This window comes from Ptychodera flava, chromosome 13 (assembly GCF_041260155.1).
Source record: "Ptychodera flava strain L36383 chromosome 13, AS_Pfla_20210202, whole genome shotgun sequence".
Lineage (NCBI taxonomy): Eukaryota > Metazoa > Hemichordata > Enteropneusta > Ptychoderidae > Ptychodera > Ptychodera flava.
The window spans coordinates 37,654,659-37,671,449 of NC_091940.1; the positions used below are offsets into that span (position 1 = coordinate 37,654,659).

Consider the following 16,791-nt stretch of genomic DNA (forward strand, 5'->3'; position numbering starts at 1 on the left):
GGTTATATGGTTGAAAAAAGTCTGTATGTGAGATGTCTGTCTGTATGTATGTATGTATGTATGTATGTATGTATGTATGTATGGATGTCTGTCCGTCCAACGCAAAAACTCAAAAACCGCTGCACGTATTGAGCTGATTTTTGGTGTAGTGATGCCATATATGATGTAGATGTGCCGTTGTTAAAATGAACTTTTTAGGCCCATAGATATGCTAATGAGGTACAAAAAAAAGCAAAAATGGTCAAAAATCAATAACTCAGGAACTACTCATCTAATCATTGTCATATTTGGGTTTTAGGTACCTTGGGCCCAACTCATTTAAACATATAGATTTGATGTCAATATTTGATGCTTTCTATTTTTAATGATTTTTTTTTCTTTTTTTGGCATTTTAGTAAAAAATCTTTTCCTCTTAAACCAATGGTTGGATCGCTTTAAAATTTGGCGTGCTGGTACCTTGTGAAAACTCAAAATAGAATTCATCAAAATTATGGCACAATTTGCATATTTGTATTTTTGGGCAATTTTTGCCATATTTGGTTAAAAAAATCTTCTTTGAAACTGTGTATGCCATTACTTTCTAATTGGGTGTGCAGGTTCCTAGGAGTGACCTGAAGATGACTCTGTGAACTCAAGCTGAAATTTGCAAATTTTGTGGTACTTTTTGTCATGCTTTCAAATTTGGTACACAGGTGAAATGTAGTAGGTCATTCATTCAAAGTCAAGTACTGCCTGTGTGAATGAGCAGATTATGATTGTGCTGTTCCAGGCTGAGGTGCTATTTATAGGAATGATGCAATGTTAGACGGTAATTGATGTTTTAACTGAATTTGACTTACATTGTATGTAACTCTTGTACTGTATAAACCCCATCAATTCACCCCCAAAAAATAATTAATATGATTTTAAATAATTGAATTAATGAGGATATCAACAAAGCCAAAATAATTTGAGTGTAGAATTATTAGAATGTTCAACATTTTTGACAGTTCATGGTGAAATGCTGACCATCTTGGAGGATTAAAACATGTAAAGGCAACTTTCCTGAATCCCAACTTTGACATATTGTGAACCATCATATATTGTGCTCTGTATGTTATCTAAAAGAAATTGCTCATAATAGTTTGTCATGATAGGTTGGTCAAATAAATAGAGATAGAGAAAGTTCCAATTCACATTTATGGTTGACTTGGTAAGGATAAAATAAAATTATTTTTTGAGGAAAACAATAAATTGATCAATTAAAAGAGTGGTCAAAGTGATATGGTTTTATGGTAAAGCTGGACTGTAAGATTCCTCATGTGCTATTTATAGCAATTATGCAATCTGTGTAAACAGTGCAATGAAAGTGTAACATGATTCCTTATCGTGCTTTTGATGACCTTGAACTTCTTAAGTTGCAAACATTTGTCTCTTCAGTGTGCTTTCTCTGAGTACTTACAGTCTCAACTTACTTGCAATGTTAATTTGAAAGTTAAAATGTGCTTGGTTAATAGGATGAAATACTGATAAAGATAACCAGCTGAAGATTCTTTATAACCTGACAGATATGCTGTTTTTTTATGACGTAAATGTTGATAAGCAAGTCTTGTTTACTTTAATTACAATGTAATTAACTCTCATTTATATTATTATAAGCAGTAGTATCAAGTTGATCAAGCTAATATTGACAAGTTGGTAGGCTTTTGGAGGTTAAAAGCTGTAATAATAAATGTATGCATGTCTATCTGTTTGTCTGTCTGTCTGTCTGTAGACCCGCGTTTTATGGAGGGTCTACGATCTGTCTGTATGTATGTATGTATGTATGTATGTATGTTAGTTATTATGTACGGATGTATGTCTGTCAACATTAAAAACTCCTAAATCGCAGCACCTACCATCTTAGTATTTGGTGGACAGGTGCATCGAGGGGTGGAGATGTTTGTTGAAATAAACATGTCAAAGTCAAAAATATGCAAATGAAGGGGAAAAAAAGGAAAAATCCTGCAAATTGCTAAAACTTTGTAACCACTGGCCAGATTTGGTTGAAACTTGGTATGCAGGCTCTTTATAGTGACTTTAGTTACATTTCTTCAAATTGTGGTGAAATTTTTAAAGTTGTATTTTTTGGGCAATTTTCCCGTTTTTTGTAAAAAAATCTTTTCTGAAAGCACTCATCCCATTGCCTTGAAAACTTGTATGTATGATGCAAGGGTTGACCTTTGTCAGATTTGTTCAAATTGTGGTGAAATTTTCATATTTGTATTTTGGGGGCAATTTTTCCCATTTTTTGTAAAAAATCATTTTCTCCCAAAGTATTTGTTGGATTGCTGTAAAACATGATAGTCTTGATCCTAGGGTTGTTTTCTGTCAGATGTGTAAAAGTCATTATGAGATGGAGCATTTCATATTGCCGGGGTATAAGATTAATTTGGACTTGCAATGGAATTTTCTTAGTCAACCTGTAAGAATGCAATGTCATGTGTGTACTAGTAGTTAGTATCGCTGCAAATTGGGAGGACAGTGTCATTGACACTATTTTTTATGATGATACGATCCAATATGGCCGCCAGGCGGCCATTTTATTACGATTTTTTCATATACAGTGCCATAACTCAGACATGTTTTAACCGATTTTATTCAAAGTTGGTACAAGGACATTGACCAATGTCATAGATATGCATGTCAATTTGTTTTGTGATACAATCCAATATGGCTGCTGTGTGGCCATTTTATTACGATTTTTTCATATGCAGAGGCATAACTCAGGCAAATCTCAACCGATTTATTCAAAGTTGGTACAAGGACATTGACCTATGTCTTACATATGTACGTCAATTTGTTATGTGATACGATCCAGTATGGCCGCTAGGCAGCCATTTTATTACGATATTTTCATGTACAGAGCAATAACTCAGACATGTTTCAACGGATTTTATTCAAAGTTGGTACAAGGAGATTGACTAATGTCATTCATATGCATGTCAATTTGTTATGTGATACGATCCAATATGGCTGCCTTGCGGCCATTTTATTACGATTTTTTCCTGTCGAGGGCCATAATACTCTAAGGCATATCTTAACCGATTTTATTCAAAGTTGGTACAAGGACATTAAACTATGTCATACATATGTTTGTCAATTTGTTTCTTGATATGATCCAATATGGCTGCATGGCAGCCATTTTGTTACAATTTTTTCGTGTCCTTAGCCAAAACTTGGGCATGTCTCAATTAATGAAGAGGACTCTATCCTCTTAGGACATGTAATCAAAGTACCCATTAACAAGTGGGGACTGTGTCATCAACGATGACTTGTTGCATATATTTTGAGTTTGAATCTCATGTTGGATAAATGGCAAAAACCAAATAAAATTGGGTGTATGGGTTCCCTGTACTGGGCAGGATATGATGAAGTGGATATGGAATGTACCATCAGAATGGGTACAAAATTTAGATATTTGATAATCCCAATCGCTTGATGTGAAGTGGTTAATGATGATAGGATAGGGTGCAAAATGAGCTTGGACATGGTTGGGCAAGAGAAAATGAACTAAAACTTCAAATTCAACATCCTGTCACAATGTAGCATCAAGCTCACTCATTACTTAAATATTACATGAAAGGGAATTGAGAATTTTTTTCAGCTTCCTCTGAAATGAATTTTTGAATTAATCTCATAATTTACGAAGAACTAACACACTGCAGTTTGTTTTACAAGATTTATTTATGCAATACTAGTATAGGCCCTTCCATAAAAAGCATAGATGAGTTAACAAACTTATAAATCTGGCTTTTAATTTTAATAACAGTCTGACACGTCAAAAACAGAACAGCAATATCCACATTTCATTGACTTTTCACGTTGATGTGCATATGCATCAAATTTCCAGGTTATGTCATTGAACTTTTGCAAGTAATGTCACCTTTGCAGTTTATCATGCCATGCACTTTTGCCTTGTGTTTAATGTTGTTTCAAGGCTATTGTATTTGCTATGCGTGTTATTTATGTACCATGTCATACCTAGACAACTTTGTACATTATCAATATAAAACATACAGAACACCATATCATTAATTGCTGTCATGTACTTTCATAATTTGAATTTCTTTTCTTGCAGGGTCCGATGGTCAATCACTTCTTTGTTCAGAGTCAATGCTGTCATCAACACCACCATCAGATGAATCTCAGAGAAAATCAGACAAAGATGTGACATCATGGAAACACAGTGAGGGTTCTCCCAGGTACCATTCATCACAATCAACAGATTGCCGACCTGTGACATCTACACATCCAGACAGGATTAGAGAGTTTCCATTACTGTCTGACAAACAAAGTAACTCCCGAAACACACCTGTTAGAGAGCTGACCAGAGAGGAACATGAAAACACAAGTGGTGTTAGCCACGGTATTACCATTGCCCATCAGACAATGACAGATGATAATAAGTACAGTACTGTGTCAACAGTCGCCACAACTGCTGATAGCCTGACTTGGTTGGCCGCTGATGCTGCATCCAGCCAATCAGAACACAGGGCTCTCGTAGGCATGCAAAGTGGAACATTGACGCAGCAAACAGCTTCAGGGACTCTCTTCCGCCCACCACTCACAGAATTCAATGCTTCTCAGAGACTCTTCACGACAGGTCAATTTTCTACGGTGTACTCAACTTCATCGCTAGGGCAGGTTCCATTCCCACCATTGCAATACTCATCACATATACCTCCAGTAACTTTGCATTCTTCTACATTGCCAACGTATTCACCTTACATCGGAGCTCCATACCCTGCTGCATACGTACAACCTGGTTTCCCTCACCCTGCTGCTCTTGCAAGTGGACAGTATCCTCAAATTGAATCTTATTCAGCCATGCTTGCCAGTATGGGAAGTCATGTTCAACAATCTCATGGTCAAGGTCAAGTGCAACGGTCAACATTTGTGCCAGCGCACCTAGCTCACATTTCGAGTCACTATCTAACGCCTGTTGGTTCTCCGCTCAGTTTGGAAAATCCAGACAAAGCGACTCCACCGGGAGCAGTGACATACGCTGCAGTGCAGGCAATGCCCCATGGTCAGCACATCATGGCCAACCAAACTGCTAGTATTAGTCCATTGAGACAAAGTCCAACACCGTCAGGACACTCTCTGAGAACAGAGATAAAAAGGGAAAGAAGTGACAGTCGGCAGGCCCTGTCAGACGAGACCCAACCATCAATACACAGTAAATCTGAGGGAAGTGTTTATGCAGCAGTCAACAGATCTCCAAGACAGTCACCTCAGACCATAAACCCATCAAGATCTGCAAGAGGCAGAGAAAGAGATGTGTCAGCATCACCGAAACCAACATCAACTCCTCATCTTGAAGAGAGGGGTCTACGGCCAAACAGACCACCAAACATCAACATCAATCCAACCAAGTATGAAATTCAGAATCAAGGTCACCCGAGACCTCCTGATGTTCGTTCTGGTTCACCGCAAGGAACCCCTTCAGGGCCACATACACCCAGCTGGTCTTCTTCTGTTAATCCTATGCCACCACCTTTACAACCCACGCAGCAGACACCCCCTCACACACCCCATGCAATTCAACCAACCCAGACACCCCCTCACACACCCCATACTCCAAATACACCAATGAATTCAACGCCAAACACCCAGTACCAGTTATCACCCCCTGCTTTCTCAAGTCAGCCACCACATCCTCACTTTCCTCCGCATTTCATGAAAGGATCCATAATCCAACTGGCAAATGGAGAGTTGAAAAAAGTGGAAGATCTGAGAACAGAGGACTTTGTTCAGAGTGCAGCTGTCAGTGAGGATCTGAAGATTGATTCCAGTACTGTAGTCAGAATTGATGAGGATCACCAAGCTGGTCTGGCAATATTGGGCTTCTCCGTTGGAGAACACAGAATTCAGGTCAGTGTCACTTTATTCTGCAATCTTTTGACTGGTTTCATTATTTCACTTTCAGCTTCATATGTAAGTTAATGCAAGTGTACTTAATGAAGGATATGTATACATGTATTGTTAACCACAGGCTGGAATGGCATGCACTAGATTGAACATGATAAGCAATAAACATGTGCTTCATTCGAATATGGCCAAACAAATTGCCAGAATCTATGACAGAACCCCATGGCCTCACATGGCATTTGGAGGAATACTAAAGTTATTCTAACGAGTGATGCGACATATCCTGTGACAGTACTTTTCACTTGCTTCGCTCATGAATATTACAGCAGAATATGCTGCACCACAAGTTAAATAACTTTAGTATCCCTCAAAATGCTGCGCAAGGCCATGGGGTTCTGTAATTATTACATATATTCCTTAAATTTAGCAAAAAGTATCACTAAGTACATAAATATGACATAATATAATTCCAGTGATCCGATGTTTTATATACAAGATCTATGATTGGCTGAGCTAATGTACATGCATTCATATGTAAATTTGCTATAGAGATCATCATCTGCTCTCACTGTAGCACTCTCAAGTGTGTTCTATAACGCATAAAGAACAGAATGTGGACAGAGTACTCACATCACATATTTGGATGTTTTATTTCACAAGAAAACTTGTAATTTTACAAGAGGACAAAAAGTGAAGACACTATAACTGCTATCTATGTTTTTCTTGCAGGTTACTGTGGAATCCACAGTTGAGCATCCGTTCTTTGTGTTTGGACAAGGCTGGTCTTCAGTGAGACCTGACAGAACCTTACAACGATACGGACTGTCCTGTCACCAGTTATCTGTGGGTGATGTGTGCATTTCATTGACTCTGAAGGATAAAAACGGTCGACTACATCAGAAAGAAATAAAGTCTGAGATTGATTGCGAGACAGCGGAAGATGTGGAGGAGCCGGAATTCAAGAGACCTAAGCTGGAACGCCCATTTCTACCTCATGATAGCTCTGCTTCAAAGATAGGACAGCATAGAGGCGGTGGTGATCTTTCATCACAACAAACCATTGGACTCTGCACCCGGAGAGTTATACAAGAAAATGAAAAGCAACCGGAGTACGAACTGCAAAGGTCAAGTGTCCGGGAAAATGCAAATGGAAATCATGAGGCAGGAAAGGAGACCTCATTACAAACACAGAAACCTTCTCGTCTTAGGAAGAGAAGATGGTCAGATCCTATCAAGCTTTGTGAAAAAGAAAAAGAGACAGATCACCTTCCTGTACCGTTGCCACTAGAATCATTAGCTAAGCTTTCACAGAGACCAATAGTTCATGGTATCTCAGGGAAATAGTTAATAATGCTGTGCCCTTCATATGCTGATGCCGGGTGCTAGCCCATAATTCCTTGCTCTTCATATGCTAATGCCAGGGCAATAGCTCATGAAGTCTTTACATTTCAAGGTCTAATGCCAGGGCAATAGTTCATGAAGTCTTTACATTTCAATGTCTAATGCCAGGGCAATAGTTCATGAAGTCTTTACATTTCAATGTCTAATGCCAGGGCAATAGCTCCTGAAGTCTTTACATTTCAATGTCTAATGCCAGGGCAATAGCTCATGAAGTCTTTACATTTCAATGTCTAATGCCAGGGCAATAGTTCATGAAGTCTTTACATTTCAATGTCTAATGCCAGGGCAATAGCTCATGAAGTCTTTACATTTCAATGTCTAATGCCAGGGCAATAGTTCATGAAGTCTTTACATTTCAATGTCTAATGCCAGGGCAATAGTTCATGAAGTCTTTACATTTCAATGTCTAATGCCAGGGCAATAGCTCATGAAGTCTTTACATTGATATGCTGAAGCTAGGACAAAAACCTTGGAAGTTTTTACATTTAATATGTTTATACTCAAGCAGTAGGCCATGAAGTCATTACATTTCATATGCTAATGCTGGGGCAGTAGCCGATGAAATCTTTATGCTTCAAATCCTTTGCCCTGCATCTGCTATTGCTGAAATTATATGTGTATCAGAACATTAATGGGAAAAATCACATTAGGTTTATCCACAAGGAATTAGGTAATAAATATCAAATATTATTAACAATTCTGATAATGCAGCTGATTGTATAATGCTGCAGTTGCTACGCACTGCCTAATTGCTGAAATAAAAAACAGCAGCTGCAAGGTCACTGCTAGGTTTTTCATCGAGACATTTGTGAACACAGAATGTTGAAATGACAGGTCTTTTTTTAAAATTCCCATAACTAATCTAGTTTCAGAAGAATCTGCACCAGTATGCCCCTTCAAACCCAAGAAAGATGTCATTGGTACAAATCTAAACATTAAAAGTTTTCAACTATACTTTGCATTGAAGACAAGTCAAATCTTCTAACAAGAATTTCCCCATAGTAAAAACATCTCTTCCCTTCCAAAGTGTAACAAAAAAGAATTGTTATAAATACATTGTGGAAAACAAGAGTTGTGTAAATGTAATTCATTATTGATTTTAATTTATGTCAGATTCATTTGTCTTTGATACTGTTTGGTGAGGTTTTTGACACCAGTTTTCAGTGGTATAGAATGACAATACACACAAAAGGTTGGTCCAAAATACAAAAATTAGATTCATGGAAATTTAGTAAATTTGAGCATTGCTATATTTCTGTAAAATTACATACATGTTAATAAGGCTATCATAATTTGTTAAGAAGAAGATTTCCGCCGACAGTTTCTGAGCCCCTTCTTTGTTTTTGACAGCTTTAGGGGCAACGTCAAAAGTTCAATGAAGGATAAAAAACTTAATTCTTTTAGTTTGGGGTGGGGGGGGTTTGACCTAAAAAAGTTTCTATCCTACAAATCGATTTAAGGTAAAAATTGCCAGGGGAATGAATATTTTGAAAAAAATAGAGCAGAAATGCACACTTTCGTGTTGAAGCCAGCGGAGGGAGTTGTTTTAACACGTGTATAGCTGCACCTGGCCTAGTTATTGTAAACAATGCAGGCTGTTGGCTTCTGTTGCATCATAAACGGTAGTTTCTCTACAGTCTATGGTTGCACTCTGAATTTATAATTGTATTTTGCTACACTTCTGGTGCACGTGTAGTCCACCTGAATGGAGCAGTGTGAACTGAGTTGTTACAACCACCAGGACAGTTGAGATAGATTTTATACCTCCGGAAGGAGAAACCTGAACTTTATTGTTGTTGTTGTTCTTGTTCATTCATTGATAAACTTCAAGTTTGTTGTTAGTATGTTGTATTTACATTGGATGAAACACAAAGTTAAAGTGTGTTCCCAATCTTAAGCCCCACTAGCTGTATCTTTTAGCATTATTTTTATTATTTTGCTTTCAAACTAAAATAAGTTGATGACAATGTAGTCATTTAGGTATGTGTACACACTTATTATTAACTACCTGCCGGGGCTATATATGCAATCTTGAACAAGATAAAGATTACACTGCGATTAAATGTTTGCCCAAACATTAAATCACAGCGCCATGCAGAAAAGCTAAAACCCTTGATACTATGCATATGTGCACTGAAATCTTCATATAAACTGCACAGAGTAGTCCAAATTGTAATGATAGGGGGTGAATTTTTTCAATGATGACATTGTATGTTCTGATTCCTTTTTAATATTACCAATTTTTGAAAATGCCAGGAAATCAAAATGACCGTTAAAATTTTAACTTACATGTCAAATGTTTCTGAAAGGAATGGTTTCCCAATGCAGTAAAAGTTCATATCTCTTCAGAGGGTAGATTTCAGAAAGGAGAGAATAGGTAGATAATTTGAGGTCAACAATTTCAAAAGTTACAGCTAGTGGGGCCTTAACGATGCATTACTTTATTTCACCCCTAAATTGACTGATCCTTAGCTTCGCTTTACATAGAAAGAGCCTGGCAACAGGTTCAATATAAGTCAATTAAGTTTCTAGGGGGGGTGGGGGGGTTTGGGGGGAAACTAAGGGAATTAAGTTTTTATCCTACATTGAACTTTTGACGTCGCCCCTTAGGTCTGTTTTATGTACATTTTATCAGTCAAGATCTCCAGACAGTGACTATCAATTAATGGTCCAGGTGGTTTCACAAATCTTAGGTTTGGCTATTTTATCCATATACACTGACCATTGGATGAGTTGTCCATGTAAATTGACCACTGGTCATTCACTGTCAGTGTCCAAGTACATGTTATATATTGCACAGCTGCAAAATGTGCAAAAATCACTCATACACTGCATATTATGTGCCTCCACATCTAGCATAATACCCATCCCATGCCACATCTTCTATGGTGCCTCTCCCAAATTTTGCATTCCATCCAACCCAATTCACAAAACCTGACATTTCTCCTACGCACAGCATATCACCCTTCAAACAACACAAAGCATCCAAAAGAGATATACTCTGGTATCAATGTACGTATATTTTGTTTAAGAAATGAATGACAATCGGTCTGTACACTGCATATTTTTATAATAACAAATTGTCATTAGAATTACATAGAGTTGTTAGAAGTATTCCCATTGATGTTCAGGATACTGCATAGATCACCCTGTCATTCAACATTTACATTCAGTATGATTTTGCGTCTTGTCATCCTATTTCAGCGTCTTTCTAAAGTACAATACTATTGCAAAAGCTCTCACATTATCTATCTTTACAATACTTAGATTTGCATGGAGTCTGCATTTTTTTTGTTTCATTCGCTGTGAAACTTACAAATTTTCCAAGGAAACATTTGCAACTAAAAGTGACTGCGTCTTTACTTTCCTTAATTTGGTTCACATTTACAAATTTTACATGGAGTTTGGTATCAATGCTTAAATAATGCTATGTTGTTGTTGCCATGTTACAAAAGGTGATAGACAAGTGTAGTTTAGACAAAAATGACCCTTGGCTATTTGCTATGCCTTAGTCCTTTTTACCCAAGTGTGTGTTCTTGTACTGAATAATAGAGAAATATGAAAATTTACAAATAGCTATTCATATGAAGTTTTTAACTTAAAATTTATAAATTATAGTGTAATTAAGTTTTCAGTTTGTTGAATTTTCATTCCTACATTTCTAATTATACAGTTCTGTGTATATGTCTTTACCTATTAAGCTGTTTATGCAGATAGTTTTAGTTTTAATAACACTGAGACTGCGTCTGTGATATTAGATTTAAAAATCAATGTCATTTAAAAGTCACTGTAATATTAAAACTTGTCCATACAGGTGCCCGGCAAGGGAATATTTGGGGACAAATTTGGACAGTATTTGGGTTTTAATCATGTTTTTAATTTTTTTGGTGCTGCATGCCAATGCTGTGACCTCTGAACTGTGACCTTTAAACTTTAAATTCATACTGCATTTATTTTCCTTTAATAACCATACATTTACACCAGGCTTGGAGTCTTTGTTTTATTTTGAAATTTCCAAGACTAAAAAAATGTAATTTATATATTATGTCTGATACTTGCGAAAGTAATTACGAGGATAAATGAAAATTTTTATGATTGATAGGAAATATTTCATCGTGGCAAAATTCTTAAATCGTAATTTCACATGTCATCTTTTGCGATAGTTAAGACAGGAACTCAAAAGAAAATGAACCGCCTTGCTTAGTACACACCTTGATGGTTAGCTTTGGATTCAGATTCGATTTTGAATTAGTTGCAACCTATTATACTCCTCAACCAAAAAACATTCACTTACATACACAGTTTACAAGATATGACAAGCTACAAAAAGTGTGATGGCCATATTTGAATATAGGATATTTAACCAAGTTATGTCTTTAACTCTGTCTCTTTCATGATGTATAAGGCAGTCAGGATAACATAATTTCCAAACATTACACTTTCTTTACTGTTTACTCTAAACCTAAATTCGCAATGAAGAATTGTGAAGATATTTCGGGATATATTTCTCATCAAAGATTTGATTTGATTTGCCACTGCAAGCTGTAATGTCACTGACATGATTCCAATTTGCTGGAAATTTTCCATCATGAAGTTCCTCATATTGGTAATATGCATATTTTTCGGTTTTGTCTTTCAGTTTTGTTTCCCTTCGATAGTATCTACACTACAAGTATACTGTAAGAGGATTTTGGTTTCACTCCTATCTCAATTCAGGAGACAATGTGAATTCAGTCTGTTTGTGTCTGTATTAATTCATTTATGTTCAGTTGCAAAGCTTAGTTTGTGGCCAGCTTTCTCTTTAGCGGTATGTTTGTGATTTTAGCAACCATTATTAAATCTATCATTTAATTACAAGTCTTTCTGTGGCTAAAATCTTATTGTAATACTGCCTCAGAACAAAAGCACACAGTTCAAAGTTAAATTAAAAGATAGCAAGGTTGTACAAATTGTTTCATTTGGAAATTCAGAGCTAGTTCATTATTGGTTTTAAGAGATCAAAGTTATCAAGTTGAAATAGACAGTGTGAAGAGACATATGGTCTAAATATTGATACAAGAATAGCTAATCAAGACAAGAAGAACTTTAACGCAAGTTCAGTATACCAAACAGTACAGAGGTATGGTGGATGATTTCAAGTGACACTGCACCTCAGCAATGTCAACTGTTGGTAGGAAAATACGAGAGATGTTGTTAGATTAGGAAGTGATCGTTCTACAAAGGAAATATCCTTGTGATATACCCAGAATTTAAAGAAGTTATGGTCTTTATATGTAATGTTAAATTTTGTCATTTTTCACAGTTTTTAAAAAACCTTAACAAGTCTTGTTCTCTCCAGTCAGGTGAAATAGCTGCTGTTAAAAAATACACCATGGCTATACTACACCATTGCTATACTGTAGCATGGATGATGCAACCTATGTTTTATGAGACAAAGGTCTATAGGGACACATTCCTATGGTATCTTGGAAGGTGATGAGCCTAACGCTTGAAGAGTATATAGCAAAGAGAATAGCATTTCAAAGTTAACCATAGCGTAAAGCAGCATATGAACATTCTGACTTTGCTGTGTTTTGGCAATCCACACTGCATTCTATTGAGTGGAGTTTTCAGAAAAGGGGCTCACAACATATTTTACACCTCAGCAAGTGTCACACTACCTGGAGAGTTTTACTCTCTATAGCCAATGTATATCAGGTCCGTCTTAATCAAGATATTCTTACATTTTCATGTACAAATGATAATACAACTTTGGCAAGTCTCAAATAAAGCAAAATCGATGGCTCAAATACACCCCTGCAGTAATCAGCAATGTACACCCAAGCAGATGGCCATTCCATTTAATGAGAATTTGTTACTTCAAACACATGCAGAAAGTTTGAAGATGGGTGAAAAGGGAGATAAATGAAAAAAGATATAATTGTACAGCTTTGCAGTGGCAAATTCAATCTCAATATTAACACGTTATGTGCTCTTTGATCATGTCAGGTATGATAGGGCTTTTCTGTGTATATATTATTTGATTCAAAGCTGGCTTTTTGCAGACATTCAATCTATTCATCATTTACAGAGAGTTTGCTGTGTGGTTGGGAATTCAGAGCCAGCCAGCAAGAGGTTTTTTACAAAGTAAAAGAGTATAGACTGTGAATAGAATGTTTATAAAACTTTGTTATCTCAAGTGCCTGTCATCTCAAAGGTGGCCAAATCAAGTCACAAAGTCGTTGTCTTCAAGTATTGTGTCATTCAGGATGCCAATAACTATTTAAAAAATGAAACAAGATATTTTCATTTTTGCCATGGTTTATTGTGACATTTTGGCGTCAAACAGTGTGATGGTTTTTAAACACAAACTACCCTGTGACTTTTCTGATAAAAATGTAATTTGTCAAAGAAAACAGGATTACTGGTAAGCTGTTTACAACATTAAAAAACAAAGAACATTTTATTGTAGTTGTGTGGCAACTTTTAAGTTGGCCTGAAAGTGGCAACTTTTAAGTTGTGCACTTCTTTTCAAATACCTGTAAACAAAACTTTGGAAATGTCCAGAGGATCCAAGATTATGTCCATGAAGATACAATATTGCCTTTAATTAGACTTTATTTTGTGGAGGGACCGTGACTTTACGTCACAAATTGAGACAGCCCTGTTGCATGTCCCGATTCTCATAGACATGGCCGCAAAGAGTTCAAAGGTCAGTGATGAATGTGGAATTCCTGTTTGAAACTTTACTTGGTTCAATACGGGTTGTAGATACAGCTGTTGGCATCCCTTTGAGATACATGCACTTGATAAATTTTTATGGCACAGTACTGCAGAGCTATGTGTTTTTATCAGTGATAACAATCTGCATGTGACCTTACTTGACCTTGGGTGATTCCATGTGAGATGGGAGGGAGAAAGAGACTCAGAGTCAGGGAGGTCATGTCAGCATATTCTAATGCATCAGTCATAGCTAATCTTATCTTCTGCCAGGCAAATACAGAGATAAACATTGGTATTTCATACCAGCAATGATAAAAAAAAACGTACAACCCCTTGTGAAGGACAGTTCACTTTTCACATTCCATAGTCTTAATACAGCATGACATGTATAGACTGTTATGGTTTGCATGTATTGTTGATTTCTCAAATAACTTGTGGTTACATAAAATAACTTTGTGGTTGTTTCACAGGTCAAGCAAGACAGAGTTTACATTTAGTCAAGGATTCATGTTTAATACGTTTGCAAAACAAACACCGTTTTGTTGTATGTCATTTAAACAGTTCTATGTTTATTTGCCGGTTCATTTAGATTTCATAGCAAATATCATAATCCAGTTGAAATCAATAATTGATTCTCAAATCTAGTTGAAAAGTAGAATTCTCTCAAGTAGTATTATTGTTCTGTATTTGCCTTTAGAAATGAGATTTTATAGCTTAAGCTAATTGATGCATTAATTCTGATAAAATTACTGTGATTTGTAAAAGTATTCACCCAGAAATGTGCTTGACTGGAAGGTTTTTATGCAGAGAATTCTGTCACAGCGCGCAAGTTATATGTTATGGCTCAGATGGACTGTGGTAATGATACAAAAATAACCAAATCTGCATTGCCAGCATTGCTTTCTCTGACTAAAAACTGAAAGAATTCACATTCATATCACTAGATGGCACTTTCCAGTGTCACCACAAATTGAAAAGTAGGGGAGTCTATGGAAGAGAATGTTGAGATGATAGAAATAACAGGTAAATACATTTTTACCACAGCAATTGTAATGAAGTCTGGAATATAATGTCTGAATATTGTATGGTGGCAGAAGATAATGTGAAGATTTCAGGGCAATAGCACCTTTCCCTCAATTGTAATGAATAATAGAATATTTCACAAACTTGCAAAATGCTACAGTTTGAATAAACTGAATATTCATCTCTGTATATATTTTTGTAACAGGGCAAATTAATAGATGAAGCATCATTTTGCCTCCTCAGAGGGCCGGTAGCTGTCACTTTTGATAACTCCTTCATTATTTTTATTTTGTATATCAATTGCAAATTCTTATTCTACTTCCCAAAGAATGTTAAAACAGCCAGTATACTAATTTTGACATTTGAATTCTAGTCTTGACCAGAGTTCACTTGTCAACAAAATACACTGCAATCTACACATTTATAGGCTGAGGTGACATGCTGAATACTGTATATCTCAACATGCTTTTGGGAGTATAACAAGAAACTGTAGTTGACTTTGAACAAAACTATGAAAAAATCATTAAAAAGTTGTAGCTATTGGTCCTTGAATTGCTCTACTATTGCATATGATAGTTGATTGATGATAGTTGCCATGTAGTGGACACCACAATTGCTTGCTCTACGTGTTGATCTTTCACAATCTCTTTCTAGGCATTCCTTTACGCTGAACATAATCTGCTGAATTGGCTTTGCAGAGGAAATATTTACAATCAACCGTACTTCAGTGACCTGAAATCATTATTTTAGAAAGACAGGAAAATGGATCAGCTCTTTGTGGCTACTTTTCAATGCGTAAACCTTCACTGCTAAGAGATCATAAACCTTCACTGCTCAAAAAAATTTACATATTTCAGTGCCACAGACTGTTTTCAGGGGTTGCGGCTGTGACAGTGTTCTCTGGGTGTCAGAATTTGTGAAATGCTTGATTCTTCTTACAGAAACGGATCGTAAGCTACCTCAGAGAGCTTTGATATTTGCAATATTTGAGATTGCATTCCATCAGCTGGATGTTGTTTTCCTACAGAATTCTATTGTTGTAGTTACGGTGACACCACAGACCCGGGAGCGATGCACGCCTCACTTCTGGGTCCTTGGTGAAACCAAGTATCAAGTGGAAGAGTTTTGCCTAATCATTGGTATTTACACCTTTCCACTAAGATGTCGGACTCAGGGCTATTCTTAAAAGATATTTTTTGCACCATGTATGCCCAGTGAATTGAGTCTGTTCAACGTTTCTTTTTTTTTATCAAGCAGTTTTGAAAGGATTATCCCGTTCAGTTGTTATATTCTAGTATAGTACTGTGTCTAAAGTTGTATTCGGTACTGTAGATGGAACTTGAAAGAACCTTCAACTAAAAGACACTTCTCATCAAACTTTCTTACAGTTCTGTTTTGAAAAAAAAATTGATATCATACAAATGTTTCAATAGTTCTGTCTTCTTTTTTAATGAAGAAAGACACATGCTGATTTTTGTTGGTTTCAAGTTCTTTCAATACAGACTGTTTATCACGAACTTGTCAATGTTGGCAGAATTAAGTTAATGGTACTACCTGTAGTGACCGAATTTTTACAGAAACTGGAGTTTGGTCCCCTAGAAGTTCAGGACAGTGGGGTGGGAAAATTTATACAGAATGCACATACAGTGGTTATCAGCGACAGGTTCTGCCAGTATTGATGAGTTCAACAACAACACTTGGTGATGTTTTATGTTCATGATACTTGCATAAATTGGAGGAATGCTGTAAGATGTGTAACAGGAAACTGTATTG

At 36.4% G+C, this 16,791-nt stretch overlaps 1 protein-coding gene across 3 annotated transcripts in view; it reads left to right on the top strand.

Moving 5' to 3' along the window:
* Positions 1–7,395, top strand: part of LOC139148371 (ataxin-1-like) — a 38,508-nt gene extending 31,113 nt beyond the window's left edge. For all 3 annotated transcript variants that reach the window (XM_070719795.1, XM_070719796.1, XM_070719797.1), the window contains 2 exons: positions 4,100–5,895; positions 6,622–7,395. In XM_070719795.1, coding sequence (XP_070575896.1) covers positions 4,100–5,895; positions 6,622–7,236 — 2,411 coding nt within the window. In that variant the 3' untranslated portion in view covers positions 7,237–7,395. The remainder of the gene's footprint in view (positions 1–4,099; positions 5,896–6,621) is intronic.
* The last annotated feature ends 9,396 nt before the right edge of the window (positions 7,396–16,791 follow it).